Source organism: Calonectris borealis, chromosome W, assembly GCF_964195595.1.
Source record: "Calonectris borealis chromosome W, bCalBor7.hap1.2, whole genome shotgun sequence".
Lineage (NCBI taxonomy): Eukaryota > Metazoa > Chordata > Aves > Procellariiformes > Procellariidae > Calonectris > Calonectris borealis.
In genome coordinates, this window is record NC_134351.1 from 3,240,084 (window position 1) to 3,260,583 (window position 20,500).

Consider the following 20,500-nt stretch of genomic DNA (forward strand, 5'->3'; position numbering starts at 1 on the left):
CCAAATGAATTACATCCTGGAGCTGCCTTTGCCTCTGCCTTGACCATGAAGGGAACTTTACGGACCAGCTCGGACACTTAGGCAGTAGATGGCTGGTGTCAGCCAATGTAGCTTCTACCTCTGGGGTCCACAAACGGCACAAAAACCAAGCTGGGGCTGGGAGAGGGGTCAAGCACAGTTTTGAGTGCTTGGGTAGTCTGATGGGGACGGCCAGAGAAGGACCTGGGCAAGCCAGTCTTGTTTTGCTGTTTGACATGAGGAGCAAGTAGAGGAAAAGAGAGATGGACTTAGAATCCAAAAGGATTTCCCTGGGGCTCCAGCTACACCCAGTTTAATACAAGGCAGCGTGTTCCTCTGGTCTGGTGCAACTCCTGCAGGACCAGGACCCTGCCATCTGCGCTGGGGTTTGCTTCTGCTGCTCTGGTTTACCTGGGGCTAGTTTGGGTTTGGTGCTCTGGACTGGCAGAGCCTTAGCCCAAAAAGCTTCCACCCAAAAAGCTCGGAGACTCTTCCACGGTGCAAACCACGGCTCGGCAAGGGGAGGCAGCTGGCAAAGCTGCCTCGGGATCTCACTCACGAGCAGCATCTTCCAGCAAGACCAGAAAATGCCCTGTGCAATCAAGCACCAGCTGTGGAGGTCTGCTGTGCACTGAAATATTAGTGAAGAAGATGTCCTTCTCCATTATTAATGGGTCTAATTATTTATTTACACAACTCTGCGAACAGCTGCTCACGAAATGCGTTAAATTTTGTCATTCAAAACACTAATGGGCAATGGAGAGACAACCGAGGAGGAGCATTGCTGCAGACCCGGGGCAGGGAGGCAGCTTGTTCAACAGGCAGAGAGCGGCTGCTTCATTCCTGAATGAACGGTTCCACGTCCCAGCTTGGGAAGCACAGCTTTGGTCCCAACAGCAGCATTCTTGGAATTGTATTAAATAAAGATTTGCTTCTCAAAAACATCAGAGTTGAGCTTTAAATGCTGCACTGATAGTTATGCACTCCTTGCCGGTGCTTTTTTTTCTTCTTTTCCTTGCACCGCACCTTTACAACTCCAATATCCGCTTATAGGAAAATCCTAAAAATGGCAGGAAAAGGGTAGGGGCATTCAAATGTCTTCCCTCAAAGAAAAGAAATATCTTGAAGACACCAATCACAACTCAAATCCATGGCATAGAGTACAAACCTCTTGGGACAGGGCCACATTACCTCCTGTCCTTATACCCCACCCTGCGATATTTTTTTAGTATCCTCCCTCCCAACAAAAAGCTCTTATTTTCTGTTGGAAACCCAGAAACAGAGAAAGGTTTTGTTGTTTCATCGGAATTGTTCTTTGTTTGGGGTTTTGCTTTCGGCAGCAGACTGTCCCTGCCCAGCAAGGCTCGGCACAGAGGCATCGTCGACCCCGGCCAGCCTCGGGCACCCCACCGGCCGGTGGCTTCCCACTGGGTGCCATCACACCCATACCACCACGTGTCCTTCCCAAGCAAGCACAAGGCAGCTGAGTGAAAATCAAGATGGTAACTCTTCTCTGTCCCCAAGGGCCTGCCTGTATCAGGGAAGTTTGCACCAACCAAGGGACCCTATAATAGCAGAGGTTCTGCAAGTGAATTTTGTTCTCGAGACAGCTTTCATGTCTAATAACCAACCGTAGGATCGCTGTAGCGATGCTACAAGTGTTGCCTTGGCTGGCAAGGAGAGGGGAATTCCCTCTGCCATGCTAAAAAGCCTTTGAATTGGGTAGCAAGGAAGGAGGGAAGGAGAAAAAAAAAATTAATGAACAGGAGCCAGAAACCTACCAGCGAAGAGCATCCTTCCCGTCAGCATCTCAGCCAGGATGCAGCCGGCTGCCCACATATCGATGGCTTTGGTGTAGTTGTTCGGTGAGAGGAGGAGGCGGGGGGAGCGATACCATTTCGTTACTAAGCCTTCGGAAAGGTAACCCTGAAAAAGCAGAGACAGAGACGTCAGCAACCTTGCAAGAGAGCTCCTCTGCTTCTCCCCGGTCAGCCCTCACTGCCCGCTGTGGTCCCACCATCGGATCCTGCAGAGAAACCTGCCCACCACGCTCGTGCTGCATCTATGGCAGGCTGCAGTGTATATCTTGCAGGAAGCAAAGAGGTGAGACATACATCACTGGAAACAGAGATGCTTCGGTGCTCCAGGAGGCAAAGCACTTGCTGCTTCCCAAAAACTTATTTGCTGTTTGTCACCCTGGTATTGAAGCATCTTCTGCAAAGGACAGATGGCTTTAATAGCACAGATTTGCAGATCATACCTGCAAAAGTTATTTCAGGTCACTATTAGAAGACTTAGATGTATTATATAAATCCCAATTTGACCATCTGAGACATTTTGGAAGCTAAGCACATTATTTAAGTACTTTGCTGGGTCCCAGCTATAACCCACTGGTGCGTGAAGGAAGCCTTTCCCAGCTCAGACCCGCAAGCACAGTGCTTGGATTTCCAAAAGTTACCAGTTTGCAACCTTTTGCCGATTCCATCTCTAGTTAAGCCTATATCTATAGTCCCTCCATAGCTACCTAAACCGCTGGTAACAGCAAGCTACATGATGCTGAATTCCCACAGATCCAACTCCCAGCGCTGATGCTGAAGTTGAATTTTTGAAGGGCAGGAGCTCTCCGGGGAGTCCACGCAAGAGCAGCTGCCCGTGGGTCAGCCCTGGCTGGGCACAAACCCACAGCGAGCACCGGGGAATACACAAAACCGGAGCACACAGGGCTCCCAAGCGGGCAGCGACCAGAGGATGCGCTCAGCAGGATCCGGCCTCTCTCGGAAGCCAGGCGAGTTCACCCCGCCTGCATCCTCGGGATGCTGCTGCAGTGAACCCCGCTTCGGTGTGGGGCACGCGCTGAACTGCGGACGAGCCCGTGCAGCATCTCACAGGGGTGAGACGTGGGACCTTGTAATAAAGAGGAGAACAAGGGGATGGGCAGAAAAACAGATTTATGGAGGAAAATCACTACCGCCTGGAAGGAAAGTCTCCTGGACCAGCAGATGTCTTAAAGCATCGCTGAGTGGGTAACACAGCCCCGCAGGGCTCCTAGCCAAGACTCTTGACAATAAGACGCCGTGGGATAAGTGGGAAAGCCCTTTTGGGGATTAGCTAGCTGATGAAGAGCTAGGAAACCCTGCTTTTTCTGCACTGAATCCGAGTCCTGCCTAATAAATCGCCTCTCTCCCTTGCCACCCAGCCGCCGTTGGGGCCCCAGCATCGCCACCGGCAGCTGGATGGCATGGGGCAGGTCCTTGTCCTCCGTCCTACTTTGCTTACAGTGAGGATGGTCGGTTGGGATGCTTGACCTGGTTTTAAAAGAGATGCCCCCAGCATGGGACAAAGACTGAGCACCGTCGTCTCTTTGGACCGCAGCCCTCCCGATCCTGAACTCACCCGGGAGATTTAACACAAGTGCCAAGCGCTCAGCAGCTCCCGCTGAAATCAAGGGGATGCGTTCAATCCTGCAAATAACTCTGGCGCGGTAAGGGATGTCCCAGCACCCCCGGCTTTGCCCGCCGGCCAAGCTCCGGATGCGCGGGTACCACGCCAGGGTTGGACATGAATGGCGATTTCATCAGGATAATGTTGGAACATTCGTAAGTGGCATCTTCTATATTAAATATAATGCATTAACAGAACGAGGTAGATTGGAGCACAGTAGAAAAGACAACATAAAATGAAATTATAAAGTTGAATTGCATTTAAATGCCATGAAGCATTTGGAGAGTATCAAAATGCAATAACAACACGAACACAGTTCATGTAAAAACTCTGTTAAAAACTCCATCCTAACTGATAGAGTTTCATAAACTGTTTTCAGTTGCAATATACCTGCAGATGCCGTTATGCTATATAATGTCTCCTAGGATGTTATAGGATACATCTCTCAGCCTAAACGCGAGAGCAGCGCACCATCACAAACACTACAAGGTTTATAATGCTTCTCTTCCCCCAGTGCTGGTTTTTGTTCCAATTTCCAAATGTGCAAGTCGTCAAGCTTTTAATCATAAAGAGTTTGCTTTAAAAAAAAACATTTTAATTTTGGTCTTCTTAAGATAAGTCGTAATGGAGACTGATTAGCTGAAAAGTTTCATTTAATGCTGTTATATTTTTGCTACTGCTGCTGAATCAGAACCGGCACAAAAGCCCCAGGCGTATCCGATCAGACCACCACTTTTCAGCTACTGCAATTATTCCCAACAATGGAGACGTTGGTATTTATTGGAAAAATCCTAAGAAAATAAACTTTGGGGATAGTATTCCAGGGCAATTCCTGGCCAGAGCAATTTCCTCCCTTTCGCAGCAAAGGAATGCCACTCTCCTTACAGATTTAATGCTTGATTCATATGTTTCTCCTCTCTGACAGCAAGATGGATTTGAGTTCTCGGGAGTGTGTGCACCATGCAAAACGTATGAGCAATATACTGCAAATATCTATATGTTGCAACAAGCCAAACCTTTTCTTCTGCAGGCACCTCTCACGTATCGGAGAAAATTCCCTGCAAAAACTCACCAAATACTTTGGACATATCTTCAACCCCTCCCCTGCCATGTGAGGTTACTGGTGATAATTAATTAGCAGCGCTTCTCATTGTGCTTCCCTCTTCTGTTACCCATCACCGGGTATTTGACTGTCGTCTCCCTGCTTCCATCTGCTGAATAACCCAGACCATCGGGTCATCCACCACCAAGCCCAGGAAGGACCCGTGGAGAGAAGGAACCTACAGCTTCTCTCCATCCCACCGACTTGTGGACCATACAGTTGGACCCCTCCTTGCTTCCCACGGCATTCCGCTGCTGGGCTCTGGGTTATCCCTTCTCTTTCTCAGGGGGAAAATACTGGGAAGGGTTGACGGGAGGCTTGAAAATCAAGACTTTTCCAACCTGGCCCGAGGTCCTCCGACAGGAGCGGCTGGGGGTGCTGCCTGGCTGGGCAGCACGGCACCCCAGTCTTGAGCAGCGTATACAGCACCTACGTCTGCTCTGCTTCCACGGTGGCTAAAAACATGGGCTAGATCTTTATTTTTATAAAATAGGTAAGATAAGTTCCTGTCGTACCACCTGGAGGAAGTAACAACAGTCCTGTGGACTATCAAGTCCTACGGATAGATATCACCACAGCTTTGGGAGCCGGGATCACGCAGTCGCCGGCACAGCCGCAGGATGCTTGGGTAAGGATCCACCCAAACCTGGGTTAGGTACGGCCTCAGCTCCTACCCGTGGTGCTAAGACTTAACGCGGCAGCAGCTGTGCCAGGATGAAGAGCCCGAGCACTTCCAGCCATCACCTATGCAAGGCATGGGCTTTAGCACAAGAATTTCACCATTTAGGTAGAGTCAACCAGACAGAAAGACCATGAGCAGAAGCATATTAATTAGTTCTAATTAAGATAGAACATACATCTTCATGACAATATACCGTGAATTCAGCACAGCCCTTTCTGAACCACTGGAATCTCTTTAAAAACCAATATAACGGAGTTAATTTAAAAACAGAAATAGTTTCAAATCCAAGGCTTGCTCTCAAACCCTCCCATGCTATTTTTTTTGCAGTTTTCAAGTATCATTCTCCTACTTCTCCTCTGCTCCTGCGGCATGTGCAAGAACAGCTCAGGTAATCTATAAAGGTGATGAATTCACTACAGGTAGGATAAGCATCAAGTCGTATCAAACAGCACAGCAAGGAAACTGAAAAGCAAAGAAAAATGAATACTTTTTCTAATCTTTACATTTTGTGCGTTGCTTGTAACACCAGGAGAAACAACTTTGGGCGGGTGCGAGTGCTGCTGCATCCCGGTGTCACACTGGTCACGGCACGCTGGACCGCCTGCATCCCGACTGCGCCGAGGGAAGCTGGCACGGCATGGCAGCACGTAGGGAGCACAGCAAGACCCGCCGGTGCTCCGAAACAACCATCGCCCAAGCCCGGAGCTCCTCCTTGGAGCTGGAGGGACCAAGGGCAGGTATCCTCAAGGCAGACAAAGAAATTCAGGATCCCACCTACTGCAAATCAAGCAGCCCCTAATGCCACAGCCCAAAGCCTCTCCTGAACCTCTTTCACATCAAAATCCATCTTTCTGCACTCAAAAAGTCACAGAGGTGCAGACCAGGTGCCCGTGAACTGGAACTCCAGCAGGATCCAGCCACAGCCTGTGTATCCGTGCCTCCATCCACAGCCACGAAGGGGATTCCGGCTGCTGCACCCGCAGGAGCCGGGTCGGCTCTTGGTGCAGGCGGCTGCAGTGCCAAAGCGGGGACTCAAAATAGCAACAACCCCAAGCTTTCAGAATAATCCTGGTGCAGCAGCAAGCTGGTGCCTCTTCACAGCATGTTTTTTAAGCTGATTTTTTAAAAGGCAGGTAGTTCTAGGAGAGGCTGGGAAAGACACCGGGTTTGCAGGAACGTTGCTCCATAATAAAATAATAAAACTGCCGTTATGCATGGCGCCAGCAACGTGACGTGTGTTCTCATTGTTTTGGAATGACAGAGCACATTTATTTCAGGACCGCAGACCACTACGTGCTTCATCAGAGAACAGAGAAGGAGAATAACCAAGTCGGGATCGCAGCAGGAAGGCTCGGCGCTGGCTGCACGGGGCCATGAGTTGAACGCTCGAGGGTTGAACGCAGAGGGTGGTCCCCTCCAGGGCGAGTACGGAGCAACGTCCCACGTCCTCATCTCCTTTGAAGACCTCCTCATGATGACCCACCTGGGAATTTTATTCTTTTACTGGATGAACTGGAAGCTATTATGTTTGCACTGATCAGCAAGTACAAAATGAGGGGAGGAATTCAAAGGTATGAAGACATTCTGGAAACTATTTACCACAAGATCTCCCCCTAAAAGGGCTGCTGCACCCTCCTTAGCATGGAATTTTTGCCAATTAATTCTGTAATTAATGTTACCAATAGGCAAAGGAGAGAGAGTCCCCTGGCACCCCCATGCAGATGCCCCCAAGCACTTTGGGGCACCAGGCAGAGCTCCCAGATGAAGTAGTTTATCTTGTACAACATGGGCAGGCTAAGGAGCATCCCACTTTGCTGTCTCGTCACCCAAGTAAAGAGATTCAGCAAGTCTCTGTATGCCCATAGAGAAGACATTTCTGTTGTCTTCTCCAGACAGGACCACCCAACCCAATGGCTCCTCTCTGACCAGCGCCGGGTGACACACCACATGGGATGCACGGCCAGGGCTGAGTCTGCCCTCCAAAACATTTATTATTTTTAGACTAGACATTCATTGGTATTTATCCCAATTTTTAATGCTTGACTTTGCTATCTCCCTGCTCTCCCATCCCTCCTGCCCACCACGAACTAAGGGTGCTCAAGGGAGGACAGCATCTCCCTTTTACACCCCCTTCCCCCCCAAACTTGGGGCAGATCACATCTGGACTCTCTTTTGGAGCCAAAGATATTTATTAGGGCATAAGAGTGGGGATGGATGGATAGATGGGCAGCTACACACACCCAGGCAGCCTCTGAAGAAATGCAGGCAGGGGCTGGACCATGGGGGGAAGGCAGCGAGGTGTGGGGCAGGCAGGACCACAAGGCTGCAGATGGGGGGGGCACTGCAGAGCACTCCGATGGTGAAGGTGAGATGCTTGCATTCAATAAGGAGGTGGTTTATGAAAAGGGAAATGCTCGGCTTTGACTGTTTTGCACAAGGATAAGGACCTCATGAAGGCCGGAGCTGCCCTTTATCTCCAACACTCCTCTGCTCACCGTTCCGGCGCCGAGTCGCACAGCAAAGCGTTCAAACCACAAACGCGGCGACCGGGGAAAAAGGGATTAATGTGGAGATGTTCTGGAGGAATAAACAGCAGGATTAGTGACCCCCAGGGATAAAGAGAGTAGTTAGGAGGAAGAGAAAGGAGCCTGCGCGGCTGGATGGTGAGAACATCGGGGAAGGGACAGGGTGACAGAGAGAGGAGGACACACAGGATCATCTCCCAAGGGTCTTCTCCTGCTAGACCTGATATTCTGTGCCCTAAAGAGATGTTTGCAAGTATGTGAGCACCCAGAGAGCTTAGAATCGCGTTTATCTGAGACAGGGCTAAAATTTAAGCCGTCAGATCTAAGCAGCCTGTGAAGGTGCAGACCCAGATCTGGATGTGACCTTGGCAGCTTGAAATTCATCTCATTTGCTACTGGGAAGTTTCAAACGAACAGATGTCCCCACGCTGCTCTTATCACATGGAGAAGGGGATTTGAGCAGCAAACACCAGCCAAATGGTGGGAGAAACGCAGGCAAAGCTGCTCTGCTTTGAAGCTGGTGAAGGCCAGCACCCCGCTGTGGTCCAGGGCATCTCCCAGAGTAGGAGAGCTCTCCCTTTCCCATCAAATTATTCTAATTAAATGGTTGCCTGCTGCAAGTCATGTAAACAAGACAACACATTGCCAAGTAAGAACTATTATTTAGGTGGTATATGTATTTCTAAACTGTGTTTAAAACTCTGCTCACAATCCACCGCAGTTATTATTTGCCATTACCACTCAGCAAGATGTTTGGGATTTGAGAAACATCGGGTCAGAAGAGCTGTGACCTTTTAGATGGATGACAACACACAACCCACAATTTTTCCTGTTAGCAGACCCCAGCCATGAGTCTAAGCATCTTCGAGATACAAAATGTCATAAAGGAAAAACATCCAAGCACTTAAGACAACCCTTCCTCACTGCAAAGGCTTGCAAGCAAAGCATTACTCTAGAGCTGTAGCTCTGCTCTGCCTTCAGAGGTTTGGATCTACTGGGTCTTTTCAGCAATTAATTACCCAGGGAGCAGGATTTCATCTGCTTTTGGGTAGCTCTGCATTAGCACCTGCTGCCAGCACCAAAATTCAGGGCATAAGGATCCCTTCAGTGCTGGTCGGCAGCGGGGTGGAGGCTCAGCAGCTTCAGACACGGTGATGCTCCGGTCCTCTCCCTCTTGCTGATGCTTTCTGTGAAAGCACAGACCAAGGAGCTTACAAATCTGCATAAGCCCTTGAGGAAAGTGGAGGTTGAAAGAGAAAAACGGAAAGGAATTTTTCTGAGTCACCTGAGAAGAGCCGGAAATCAAAGGTGGGACTGACCCAAGCCCCATCCAAGCCCTCCTGTCGTACCTCTGCCTTTGCAGTGCCCGTCACCCGGCTTCGGCAAACACAGTCCTCCCCATCGCCAGGATTTACAAATAACTGACATTATTTGTAATTATTTGTAACTGACCACAGCGCTGCTATTTTCGGCTCTGCTCTGGAGCGGTATCCAGGTCTCTGCACAGTGGGGATCTGCCGTTTTTTTGCACTGATGCTCCAGCCTCCCATCCCTGGGAGGAATCGGAGGATGCTCATGCAACGGCATCTTGCAAAGTTACGACCTACCATGAAGCCGCAGCCCTGGCCACCCTTCTGACAGCTCTTTCCCACTGCACTGGCTGTTATTAAGATGATGGAGAATTGCTTAGAAATAACAATAATTTTGCAGCAGACACGGACAGACGACTCTTACCCTGATCCTGCAGTCTCTGACAAGATGATGCTCCTTAAATCAGTGACTTTCTGCGTTCACGTGGCGCTGCCTTGTTTGCAGGGTTTTTCTCTGGGAGTTACCCTCCCTTGGGAAAAGCATCCGAATGCACCTGGCTTCTTTAAAAAACCAAAAACCTACTCACTTAAAAGCCAGGAGCCTCTTCCTGAGCTGTGTAATAAATAACTGGTGAGGAAGGGAGCACGGGAGGAGGAGGCAGCAGTGACAAGGACTCCGTGCTCACTCCCCGATGTCCCTTGCAATCTTCTTCCTTTTCCCCAGGCTTTCTTTCTCCCCAAACCCCAGACTCGAAACCAGAATAGATCAGGGCTCAGCTTCAGGATCACGAGATCATCTTTTCGCCATCCTTTCCCCTCTCCCCTTCCCTGCCTCCCCGCACAAAGCCACGGTGCCCAAATCAGAGCCACGCTGGGCAGAAACCCATTGGTAAATGCAAAGCGCATTTAAACCTCACCCAGGCGCAACGGCGGGTCCGTGGGGGACACTGACCTCATCCACACAAACATCCAGCTCAAGAAAATAGATTTTATCTTATCTTACAAAACCAAATAGTAACTTTAACCAGAATCCAGCTGCAGACTGCATCACGTCTACTGGCACAGACCACGCGATACTTTGCTTTCTCCCAGGACCACATGGATCCGCGAGTTGATGAAACCTCCACCGCGCTCCTTCACTGCTCAAAAACTCCAGCCTGGCCGGCAACCTGCATTAAACATCTGCAACTCCCTTCAAAATCCATTAGCATCAGGACTGCGTGTTATGGAGACTTCTCACCCGTTTTCCTTGCCTCCCTCCCTCCCACACTGCCCGCTGTCAGCGCAGCCACTGCTCCCACCTTGAGCTGCTCCCAGCTCCAACCTCCCTTTCGCGAGGGCACAGGAAAGCCCGGGGACAGCCCGGCCACAGTGGTCGTGGGATGCCAGGTCCCTCTGCAGCTCCCTGTCCCAAGAGAGAGCATCCAGGGCTACTCCCCTGGGAGGGTTTCGCTGCTAGAGACTGCCATGCTGAATGAAATTTGTTGGAGGAAAAATGCAGTTCCTTTAATAGCTGCATTTTTGCTTGAATATAGCACTTGTTTCAGTACCTTAAATTACTTTGCAGGGATTGGCAGCTGCCTGGGAATACGACCCTTCGTGAAGGAGCCCACAGCCCGTGGCTCACCAATTGCTTGTTAGAAAGTGCCACTTTGGGGGAGTTTCAGCCCTCCTTGGACAGACAGAGAAAAGCTGGCGACAGCAGCTGGAGAGGAAAACTGAGTCAGTCCCAAAGACCCTCCCCAAGGAAGGGACGGGTCTCCCCTACTCAAGGGCAGGTATTTGTTTTCCTGCACTTTGCTTCATTCCTCCTTTCTTTTCTTCTCCATGCCAGCCAGACTGCCGCAAGAAGATGTGCATGGACCAACGGATGAGATCGCAGGGGATGCCCAGGCTGGGGGGCCCGGAGGGCTCCGGGCATTCCCTGCCCCAAGCAGGGCAGCGGTGGGGTACACCAGGCTGCCTCGGGCTGCACCCGGCCACTCACAATTATTATTGCATTATAATACAGTATGTACGTACCAAAGAGCAAAAAATTTTATATGCTATTTGGATCTTGACCTCGGACGAAAGAATACGACTGTATCTCAAAGACCCGTTCCTCTTTCCCTACAATTAAATAAGTGTAATTCTGACAGCTGGGTTTTTAAGAAGCAGGTTGGCACAGAAGTGAGGACAAAGACTAGCAGAGTGGCTGTGGACGAGCCGGGTTCCCTTTCCACGTGCTTCCACGGTGGGGATGAACGGCAGCTCGTGTTTTACAAAAGCAGCAAAGCAAGAAACACAGAGCTTAGTCATTTAAGTAAAGCGAGGAAACACATGCCTCCCCACAGTCCATTGCTGGGATGGAATAAAATACGTAAGTATATATTTGATATATATGATATAAAGCAATGAAAGACACCTGAATGGCACTTGAACCCTTCCTGTGCCCTGCTTGCTGCTTTGCAGCGCTGGAGAGCCCTGGGGCGCGCTTGGCAGAGCTCAACCCACAGGCTATGCCCGGGAAACACGTCCTGGCTTGGGGCAGGGAGGGCAACCACCACCAGCGACCACCCCAGCAGGGCTTACAGCTGCCCAAACAGGCTCAAGCACCAGTCTCTCCTGAGAAGATCCACCATGGTCCAACCACTTCACCCTACACGTGTTTTCAACGCCTCCCCGTGCCAGCCGAGAGAGCACCGACCTCGGCAATTTGGCGTTGCCTACCTTGTGTGAGTAATGCTGATCCACGATTCTGGCCAGCCCAAAGTCGCCGATCTTCAGCACCAGGTCCTCCGTGCTGATGAAAATATTGGCCGGCTTGAGGTCGCGGTGGAGGACGTTGGCCGAGTGGATGTACTTCAGCCCCCGCAGCAGCTGGTACATGAAGAGCTTGGCGTGCTCCTCGGCGAGCTTCCCCTGCTCCAGCAGCCGCGCCAGGTCCGTCTCCATGTACTCCTGGACGATGTACACCATGTTAAACTTGAAAAAATCCCCGCGCAGGTTGGTCCCCTTTGGCCCCAACACCTCGTACACCTTCACGATGTTATCGTGGTCCAGGCGGCGGATGATTTTGATCTCCCGGAAAGCGTGCTTCATGCTCCGCGCATCGCCGATGGTGATCTTCTTCACCGCCACTTTGCGGCAGCTCTTGCTGTCGAGGGCTGACAGCACCAGCCCGTTGGCCCCAAAGCCCAAGGGGCGAAAATTAATGAAGCGACAGCCCAGGTCGTACCCGTACATGCTGGCGATACAGTCGCACTTCTCTGCCATCGCGGGCTCCGTCCTCTTTCGGCTTTTTCCTCTTTGTCACTTGAAAAGCTGGAAGAGTCGAAGGGCTTCTAGATTGCAAATGTGATTTGAAACCAAGCGCCTCATTATTACTTACAGCTGCTTGGGGGGGTCTCGCCCTGAGCCCATCACGTCAAGATGACAGGCAGATGCAGTGAAAATAGATGCGAGCACGCACACACAAATAAAATGTTTTAAACTGGGTGAGAAATCAAGGGGTAGAAGAGACTTTCCAAGCAGTGTGGATAAACGCAGCCCAGAGATCTCTAGCAAAACAGAAAGGTTATTTTTCTTGAGACTAAAAGATCAGTGCTGCTACATTTTTCAGCCACCTTCTTGTTCTCCTTTTCCGATGTCCCCGAGTTGATGCCGAAGCGTGGAGCTGGCGGTGCAGCCGGACGCCCGGCCCCACGTCCCCGGCGTCTCAGTGCCAGGGCAGCCGGCCGGCCCCGCCGTGGGGCAGAGCCCGGAGCAACCCCATGGCCCCTCCGCTGCCCCAAAACCTCCCTGCCCACAAGTTTTGACAGCGTTTTCCCCACCAGTGAAGCGCATCCAGGCGCTGGCCGGGCTCCCCAACCGTCAGCAAACTTTCGCCCTTCTCGTCGCTCCCTTTTCAGTACGGGCAGACCCCATTTTCCCCATCAGCAGATAGAAATCTTGACAGCAGCAAATATTTTGCGGACCAAAACTCGCTTTATCGGCTACATTCAGTGCAGCAAGTTTCCACGTTTGCAGTTCCAACACCTTCCCCTTGTATGTCTTTCGCTGGCGAAGCCAAGTGCCATCTGACCTTTACAGCTTGCCGGAGGAGTTCCCTGCGCTGCGCTGGCTGGTTATCCCGCAGCAGGTCTCAGTCCCGCTCCTGGAAGAAAAGAGGAGATGGATTCATTTGACACCAGCGCTGCCTATGCCCTGCCTATGTAATGGCTTGCTGAATGTCAACCATGAGCAAAAGTGTGACCTTTTAGTTATCCCCTCCAAAGGCACGCATCATTACCAGCATTTTTCAGATGGTTAATTTTTCCTTTTCAATTTGTAATACACAGAAAACTCTTCCTTTCCCCTTTGTTATTTTTTAATTTTAATCTGTCTGAAAACGTTACAGAGCAATTTGCAGAAGGCAAAGGTTGAACAGGGCACGATGTCTCCGACTGCCCATTTAAATGGCATCACAAGGAAAGTAAGGTAGCAGCCCGCAAGGGTATGAACCCTCCCTGCTGAGCAGCTGAGAGCAGATAGGGCCACAGAGTTTTTCAGCTTATAATGACCAAAATTGCTTGGGCAAACGAGGTGATGCCACCTTGGCCAGTTTTGCAAAGAGCCTTAAAAACCGGCTGCGAGGGTGGGTCTGCCCCTGAATTCAGGGTCCCACAGCAAACCTCGGCAGCAGCCTGGGATGCCGCTGGCTCCGTCCCTGGGGTCGCGGGGAGCCGCCAACCCCCTCCCTCATGCAGCAAACCACACCATTTTAGTGCATTTGTAAACAGAGATGCTCCAGCATTGCTCAGCCTGGGGTGCACAAGACGCAGCTCGTTTCTCCTCCAGTGTGCCGGGGGAAGGAGGAGAACATCCTCATTGAGATGGACGAGCCGTGTCGTTAGCTGCGGGGATTTGCCATCCATCAGCAGCGCCTGCAACTGCAGCTCAGACGCCCGGCTCCGCCGAGAGCCGCTCGGCAGAGACAGCCGTCCCGCTGCTTCTCCGGCAGCTTTGCCGGTGATGAACGCAGGGGTGGGAAGACCCGGTGGGAAAATAGGAGCTGACTTCATCTCTCATCGTGTCCTTCGTAAGGATGTGCTCCACGCCCAGATGCTGCGAAAACACTTCCCCCGTCTGTCCAAGTTTGGCAGCTACTCCCTTCAGAGGCATAAGCCAGCTTGCAGCCGCCCAGCTTTGCTCTTCTCTTCCAGGAGATCATGGTTTCACAGACCCAAGAACTCCTCCACGCAAAGACATGCTACAAGATAGATATAGGGTCCTATGGTCCTCTTTGAAAGCACAGCTGAATAGATAAATATATATATATATAAAAATAAGAATGATGAAACTTAAGTTGTGGTTTTTTCACCCCCTATTAATATGGAAAGACTTTATGACAACCTTGGCATTAAGAAGCTAGAACAAATGAACGTGGACCCAACACAAGCAAGGTGAGCAACAGCAGCGAGTTACAGCATCTCAGGAGCATAACTCCATATTTCAAAGCCTCTCTGTGCTAACACATGCTCCCCTGAGTGATGGAGGAATCTCTTAGCAAGATTCACTGGCTTTTAAAGAAAAGAAAAGCAGCAGAGGAACCTGCTGGCACCACGGCAGACCCCTCACCCAACTGCTGCCAATGGCATAACGGGCAAATACCAACGTCTGCTGGGGACAAGGACGCAGATTTAGCCAGAAGCATGGAGGATCCCAGTATCTTGAGGGTTTTCCTGACAAAATGTCATCTTCCAGTGGTAGGTCACCACGCAGGGGTGGCCATGGGCAAGGGACCACCTCTTGCAGATGCTCCAATTAGGAAAAGATGGTTCAAAGCTCTCAAAGCACTTCAAGTTTTCTAGATAAAACACTGCGATTTTTCACCCGCAATTAATTCTTTAGAAACAGAACTGAAAAAAAGGCAGAGAGTGTTCAGAAATGACTGGGGGTTTTTTTTCCAGATGATCAGCTCATCAAAGCTTTCAACCTACCATGCAGGTCGACCTGCTGACATGTATGAATTTCAGAGGAGTAAGGACACCCTCTCTGCCCAGCCCCTGCCCCGCTCCCAAACACCCCCCTGATACCTCATTTTGCTGCACCCCCTCTTTGCCATGAGGCCCACGTGCAGACCAACGCCCCATGCCACCCGCCGAGGGGACCACCAGGTCCTTCTGAAGCCAGGGAGACCTGCAGGGACCAGCCAGATGCATGACACGGGCTGTGACCTTGCATGGGGATATCCCAGATCAGACACTGGTCCCAGTGCCACAAAGGGAAGGAAAAAAATAAAATTACCATGGATCCGTTCCCGTTGTGTTCTCCATGCCAGACTAATGCCTCTGTTATAGCCCTTAATCTCCAGAGCTGCTCCATTAACCCGGCAGTGGGTTCACAGCCTGGTCCTTCACTCTGCACTCCCCACGCATCGGGCATCGCCAGCGGTACCCTCCTGCTCTCCGGCAGAAGTTACCCAGAGTAACGATAGGGAAAACATCAAATGCTGAGCTTTGTTTCAGTTTGCAACCATCAAGCATTAAAGGTGGAAGAGAATCGTAATGCTTCAGGCCAGCACAGAGAAACTATTTGAAGAGGGATCCAGTTAACAGTTAAAATAAAGACATATGGACCATATGATGGTGGAGAGGGATGTAGGCAGGGCAGGGATACCCTCCGAAGAGCATCTGCCAGCAGTTACCATGCAATTCGGCAAACATTGCTTGCTCCTGTAGTTGGAAGCAAAAATAATTACAGCCTCTCTTCAATTCAGCAATTATCTAATGCTGGCTTTTGCACACAAGGATTGAACAGAGAAAGCCGCTCTTCCTATTAGAAAGCAGGGCAAGCCAGAGAGGTGCCTTGGTCCCTAGTCACAGGAGGGAAAAAAACAGATGAGAAACAAGGAATGAAGGGGAAAAGGAAGGTAAATAAATCCCGAGGCTCTGCAAGGACAGCAGGAAAGAGCACCCTGTGCGGGAAGGTTACCCCTGCGTTGCAACCCAGCTGCGTGGCTGTGGAAAGGGAGCACACGTTGCTTAAACCCCAAGAAAGCAGTGGGGGGTCTGGGGACCAGGGGAAGGTTTAAGGACAGGCTGGGACCTGATGAGCAACCAGGGGGCTGCAAGAGGTACATCTGGCTGCAGCAAAACTGGAGCTCTTCCACTTGCGGTGACTAACCTGAGTTTCCCAAGCCTGTGCTGAAGACCTCGGTCTCTGCACGGGTCTCCTGGATGTCTGAGACCCAAGAAAACCCAAGAAAAATAGCAAAAATTTCCTACTGGCAAAGGGAAGTCTGTGAAATAGCGTTTGGGTCAATATGCTTCAACAAGGTGCCACGCTGGGTTTGAGATCCACCTCTGTAGCTCACCTCTTAGCCCCACCACCCAGAACCCACCACATTTCTCAGCTTTTTGGCACTCTGAGCCAAACGCCACAGGGTTTGCTGAGACCAGGTAGGGCTGGATGGGACACAGTGCTAGCTCCCACGCTGAGCTTCTTGGCTTACTCTAGATGCAATGGAAGGAAACCAAGTTTTGCCTCGTCGGCTTAATTATTAGTAATTAGTACAGTTCTAGAAGCACTGAAAGGGAAAATGCGATGCATAAGACTGAAAGGGAAGACTGAAGAGCCCTATTTCATCTCACGAGCAAAGCGATGGCCTTCGCGGTGCTCCTGGCTACATCTCAGTCCCCAGCTGAGCGATGACCCTGCAGCATCTTCTGCAATTAGAGGGGCCGAGGCAGAATCACCCCTAAAAGGATGGCAAGCCGTGCTCCTGTCATCGCTCTCGTGGCTGGGTCCCTCTCACTGAACCACCCAGGGAAAAGCTGCTGGTGAATACAGGGAGATGCACCGCGGTCGAGGGACCAGCAGGCAACACGCTCCCGTGGGACCGACCACAATCTCCGTTTGTCCTTCTTATCTCTGCCTTCTCCAACCGAGACAACAGAAAACCCAAAGGATCAGGCTGACCAGCCTTCCCTGAAAGGCTACAGGAGTTATTTTTCCAGTGCTTTCCATTATCCAAATCAGACATCACTTCTGACCGGTTATTTCATTAGACGCAGTAAAGAAATGAAGTAAAGCATGCACGCAGTCTGGGTGCTGCTCCCGAGTTATCCGAGCAGCTGATGCCTGGAAACTGCAGCAGGGGAACAACCATCTGACTATTTAAATGTGCATTTCCAACAAAGGGCTGGATCCTGGGGCAGTACTGCAGCTAACCAAGGGGGAGTTTCCAGATGCCAGCCTCATCATCAGCAATCCCGGTTTTTCCTCTCTTCTTGGTTCTCCAAGTCTGTTGCAATGAAAAACTATTATTTCAATGGCCTAATGAAAATAGCTGCCGAGACCAACAGCAGTCATAAAACCAGCAGCGATGCTATTTGGCTGCAGATGACGGAAAACATGGTCTATTTTCATGAAACTATGAACCAGAGTCCTAGGGGATTTTCAGCTGATGAGGCCAGGATCTGGCACCCACTTGAAAAGCTGAATTCAGTGGGAGCTTCAGGGCAAACTGCAGCAGAATACAGCCAACAAACAAGTCCTCTGTAAGCACAAGAGAGGGTCAGGAGCAGAGAGTGATAAAACTTGCGGTTACACCAAGACGATGTGCAGGGAGAATACATCTGACTTGTTTATACCCATGGAGTCACCCCAATCTTTTGCTCGTGTGCTCGACAGGGTTTTGCTGGGGTGCTGGAAGATGGTAAAACACAAAGGGACAATAGTTTTAACTTAAGATTTGAGTGCTAGCTTTATTCCTATCCCCTTTCCCACCTCCTATCTACCCTAGTTTTAAAGCTAGGAAAGCTTTGGGGTACCTTCAGAAAGCATATACAAAAAATTTTCTCTGTTGGAAAATTCTCCTGGTCTGCACACCATAAACCCTGTCGGTTTAATAAATACGTTTAAGGTCAAAGTCATCATTCAAACCTGCAGCTCGGCCAGAGGGAAGGGTCAGGAGCTCCCGTGATGCTCTGCAGAGCCCATGCTCCCACCAGCCCGCCCTCCAGTCTCCTGGGCACGGAGAGGCGACCAAGGAAGGGATGCAGTTGCTTATACAGAGAATTATATGATCGAATTCCCAAGAAACATTGGGCATATAAGAACAATGCAGGAAAAGTAGAGACATGTTCTTTCTTTATGAACATGAAACATATTTTACAGTTTCAATTTACCTCTCACTCGCTTTTTCACTGAGGGTAGCATATCCGTTTCACTGTTTGCAGTGTATCACCCCTGCGATTTTATAATTGGGACCCCTTGCGCCATACAATGCAAGGATGAGGGAATTAAGAAATTTTCTTTTATTCTTTCATTCTTTCCCTCTCTCTCCCATACCACTCTGTGCAAGGAAAGCATTTGCCCTCGTGTTGCTGCTGCTTCTGCTTCCTTCACTCCTCCGAAGGCTCAGGGGGCTCTGGGTGCCCTTGCATGGGCTCGGGGGGGGCTCTGGGTGCCCTCACACGGGCTCTCCGTTTCCGTCTCCCAACAGGCTCCCAGCATTTCCCAGCACAAGACCCGACCGCGAGGTTGTGATGAGCTTTTCCTTTTCACCGAACTCGCTCCAAGCGGCGGCGATCTCTCTAGCTGGATGACTTCATTAAAGCTCAAGTGTTGTAACAAGATGTCTATTATTAACAGAGCACCACAGGTGCTAATTAAAGGAGGATAACAGCAATCTCTCACTTGAACACCTTGTAAAGGGCCAGATCCTGCAAACCATTCCGTCTCAACAGCCCTTACAACTGGGCCCAAGATTAAACGCTATGCTGCAAAGCAGGAGGGGTCTAGCAGGGGCTGCGTTCATCGCACGGGCTTAGCTTATTGATTCCTGTATCAGGCAGATCTGGCAGGCGCATGATGAGATTAATTTTTTCATTCCCTCTCCTCGCTCCAGCATCCCTCCCCGCTTCAGCAAAAGCCTTTCAAACATCCTTTATCTCTGCCTCACTGCCCCCTGCGCCGCAGCAGCAGCACCCCCACCGCGCACGGTGGAGCGCATCTCCGACCCGGAGGAGCCGAGCAGCAGAGACCCCGTGGCAGAAGGCGCGGCGGACCGAGACCAGGGAATTCGGTGCCCACCGCTCCCGTGAGGAACTCGCATGTCTTTAGGAAATCTCTCCAAGCTTTAGTCACAGTAACGGAGTTACTGAAGCAAAGGGAAATACGGGCAAGTCTCCTGTAGCTCTTAGCTCCCAGGCCAGCGACTGCTTCAAGGCTGAAACTTAATTAGTCCTTCCCATCAATAAACATAGGCTCCTGGTGCTCAGTTCTGCAGGAACATCCCGCAGAGAGCCCCGGGGAGAGTCACTCTTCAGGGCTGAACGCAGGTAAAGGCAACGCTTCTGCTCTTGTCTTGGCAAACAGCCTCTTCCCTTCCCTCCTGCAGCTCAAGCTATAAACTACAGGATCTGGTTCCCTGCTTTGCAACCTCCTGCACCTCCCAGGAGTACGAGGTTTCTATCACAGAGTTGGGGGGGCCCGTGCCCTGCCTGTCCTGAGACCCTCCACACGCCCCGATACCTACGGGCTGTGCTCTTCACCAGCCCCACAGCGGGCACCCCGGGAGAAGCAAGGACATCAGGAGACCAGATCTACCAGATGGGATCCCAGGGAAACAGGAAAATGGGGGGCAAGAACCCACCCCAACAAAATCAGTCTGATCTCAGGGGACGAGCTGTTCCTCAAACCTCATAATGAATACAGCTAGCGACAAGAACAGCTCAGCCTTCAAAGGATGCTGAAGAACAAGCAATGCTCTCATGCTGTGTGTCCTCAGCTACCTTGGTGCTGGGACCTCCACCAGTGACACCCCGTCCCGGTACCCCTGAAAGCATCACAAGCCTGTGCACAGACACTGGCAAGCACTTGGACCTGTCTAAAAGCAAGCTGCAAAGTCAGAGGACTTGCTGTTGTGAGCTCCCCTGAGTGACGCTCTTGCTAATTATCACTAGCAGAGCCCTCCCCCCGGGCAGAATCAGACCCTCTTACGCCAGAGCTGCTTATAGCAAAGAGTCAGATTACTACAGTCAAGTCGATGAGCACACTCCGGGTTTCTGCATATGGGTTTTATCCTCCCAGCTTCGCTGCAGTTGCCGATGCACAGCACATCAGGTACCCTGGGTGATCCAAAGCAACCTGTTTTTCATGAAGAGTTTTTTTCCTTTGGGATCTATCATGCCCTGACAACCCGGCTGTACCAAACAACAGCCATGCAACCTGCTCAGGAGTGGATCGTATACCTATTCCCCCCAAAATGGTATTTGTCAGATGCCTTTAATACCAGGATCCAAACAGAAACCCATTGAAAAGGAGATGAGCAGAGCTGCCACCAGCAAAAGGCCAGAAGGCACCCAGAAGGAAGGTGAATCTCCGTAAGCCTGTGGGAAAAGCCAGACGGAGAAGGCAAAACCAAATGGAAGCAGCATAAAAATGACCCCAGAAT

General features: G+C 50.7%; 1 protein-coding gene across 1 annotated transcript in view; it reads right to left on the bottom strand.

Annotated features, from left to right (window-relative positions):
- LOC142074678 (mitogen-activated protein kinase 4-like) overlaps positions 1 to 20,500 on the bottom strand; it is a 46,340-nt gene that overhangs the window by 11,554 nt on the left and 14,286 nt on the right. The window contains exons 2-3 of the mRNA XM_075135457.1: positions 11,788 to 13,213; positions 1,800 to 1,944 (exon numbers count right to left, since the gene is read on the bottom strand). Coding sequence (XP_074991558.1) covers positions 1,800 to 1,944; positions 11,788 to 12,333 — 691 coding nt within the window. The 5' untranslated portion in view covers positions 12,334 to 13,213. The remainder of the gene's footprint in view (positions 1 to 1,799; positions 1,945 to 11,787; positions 13,214 to 20,500) is intronic.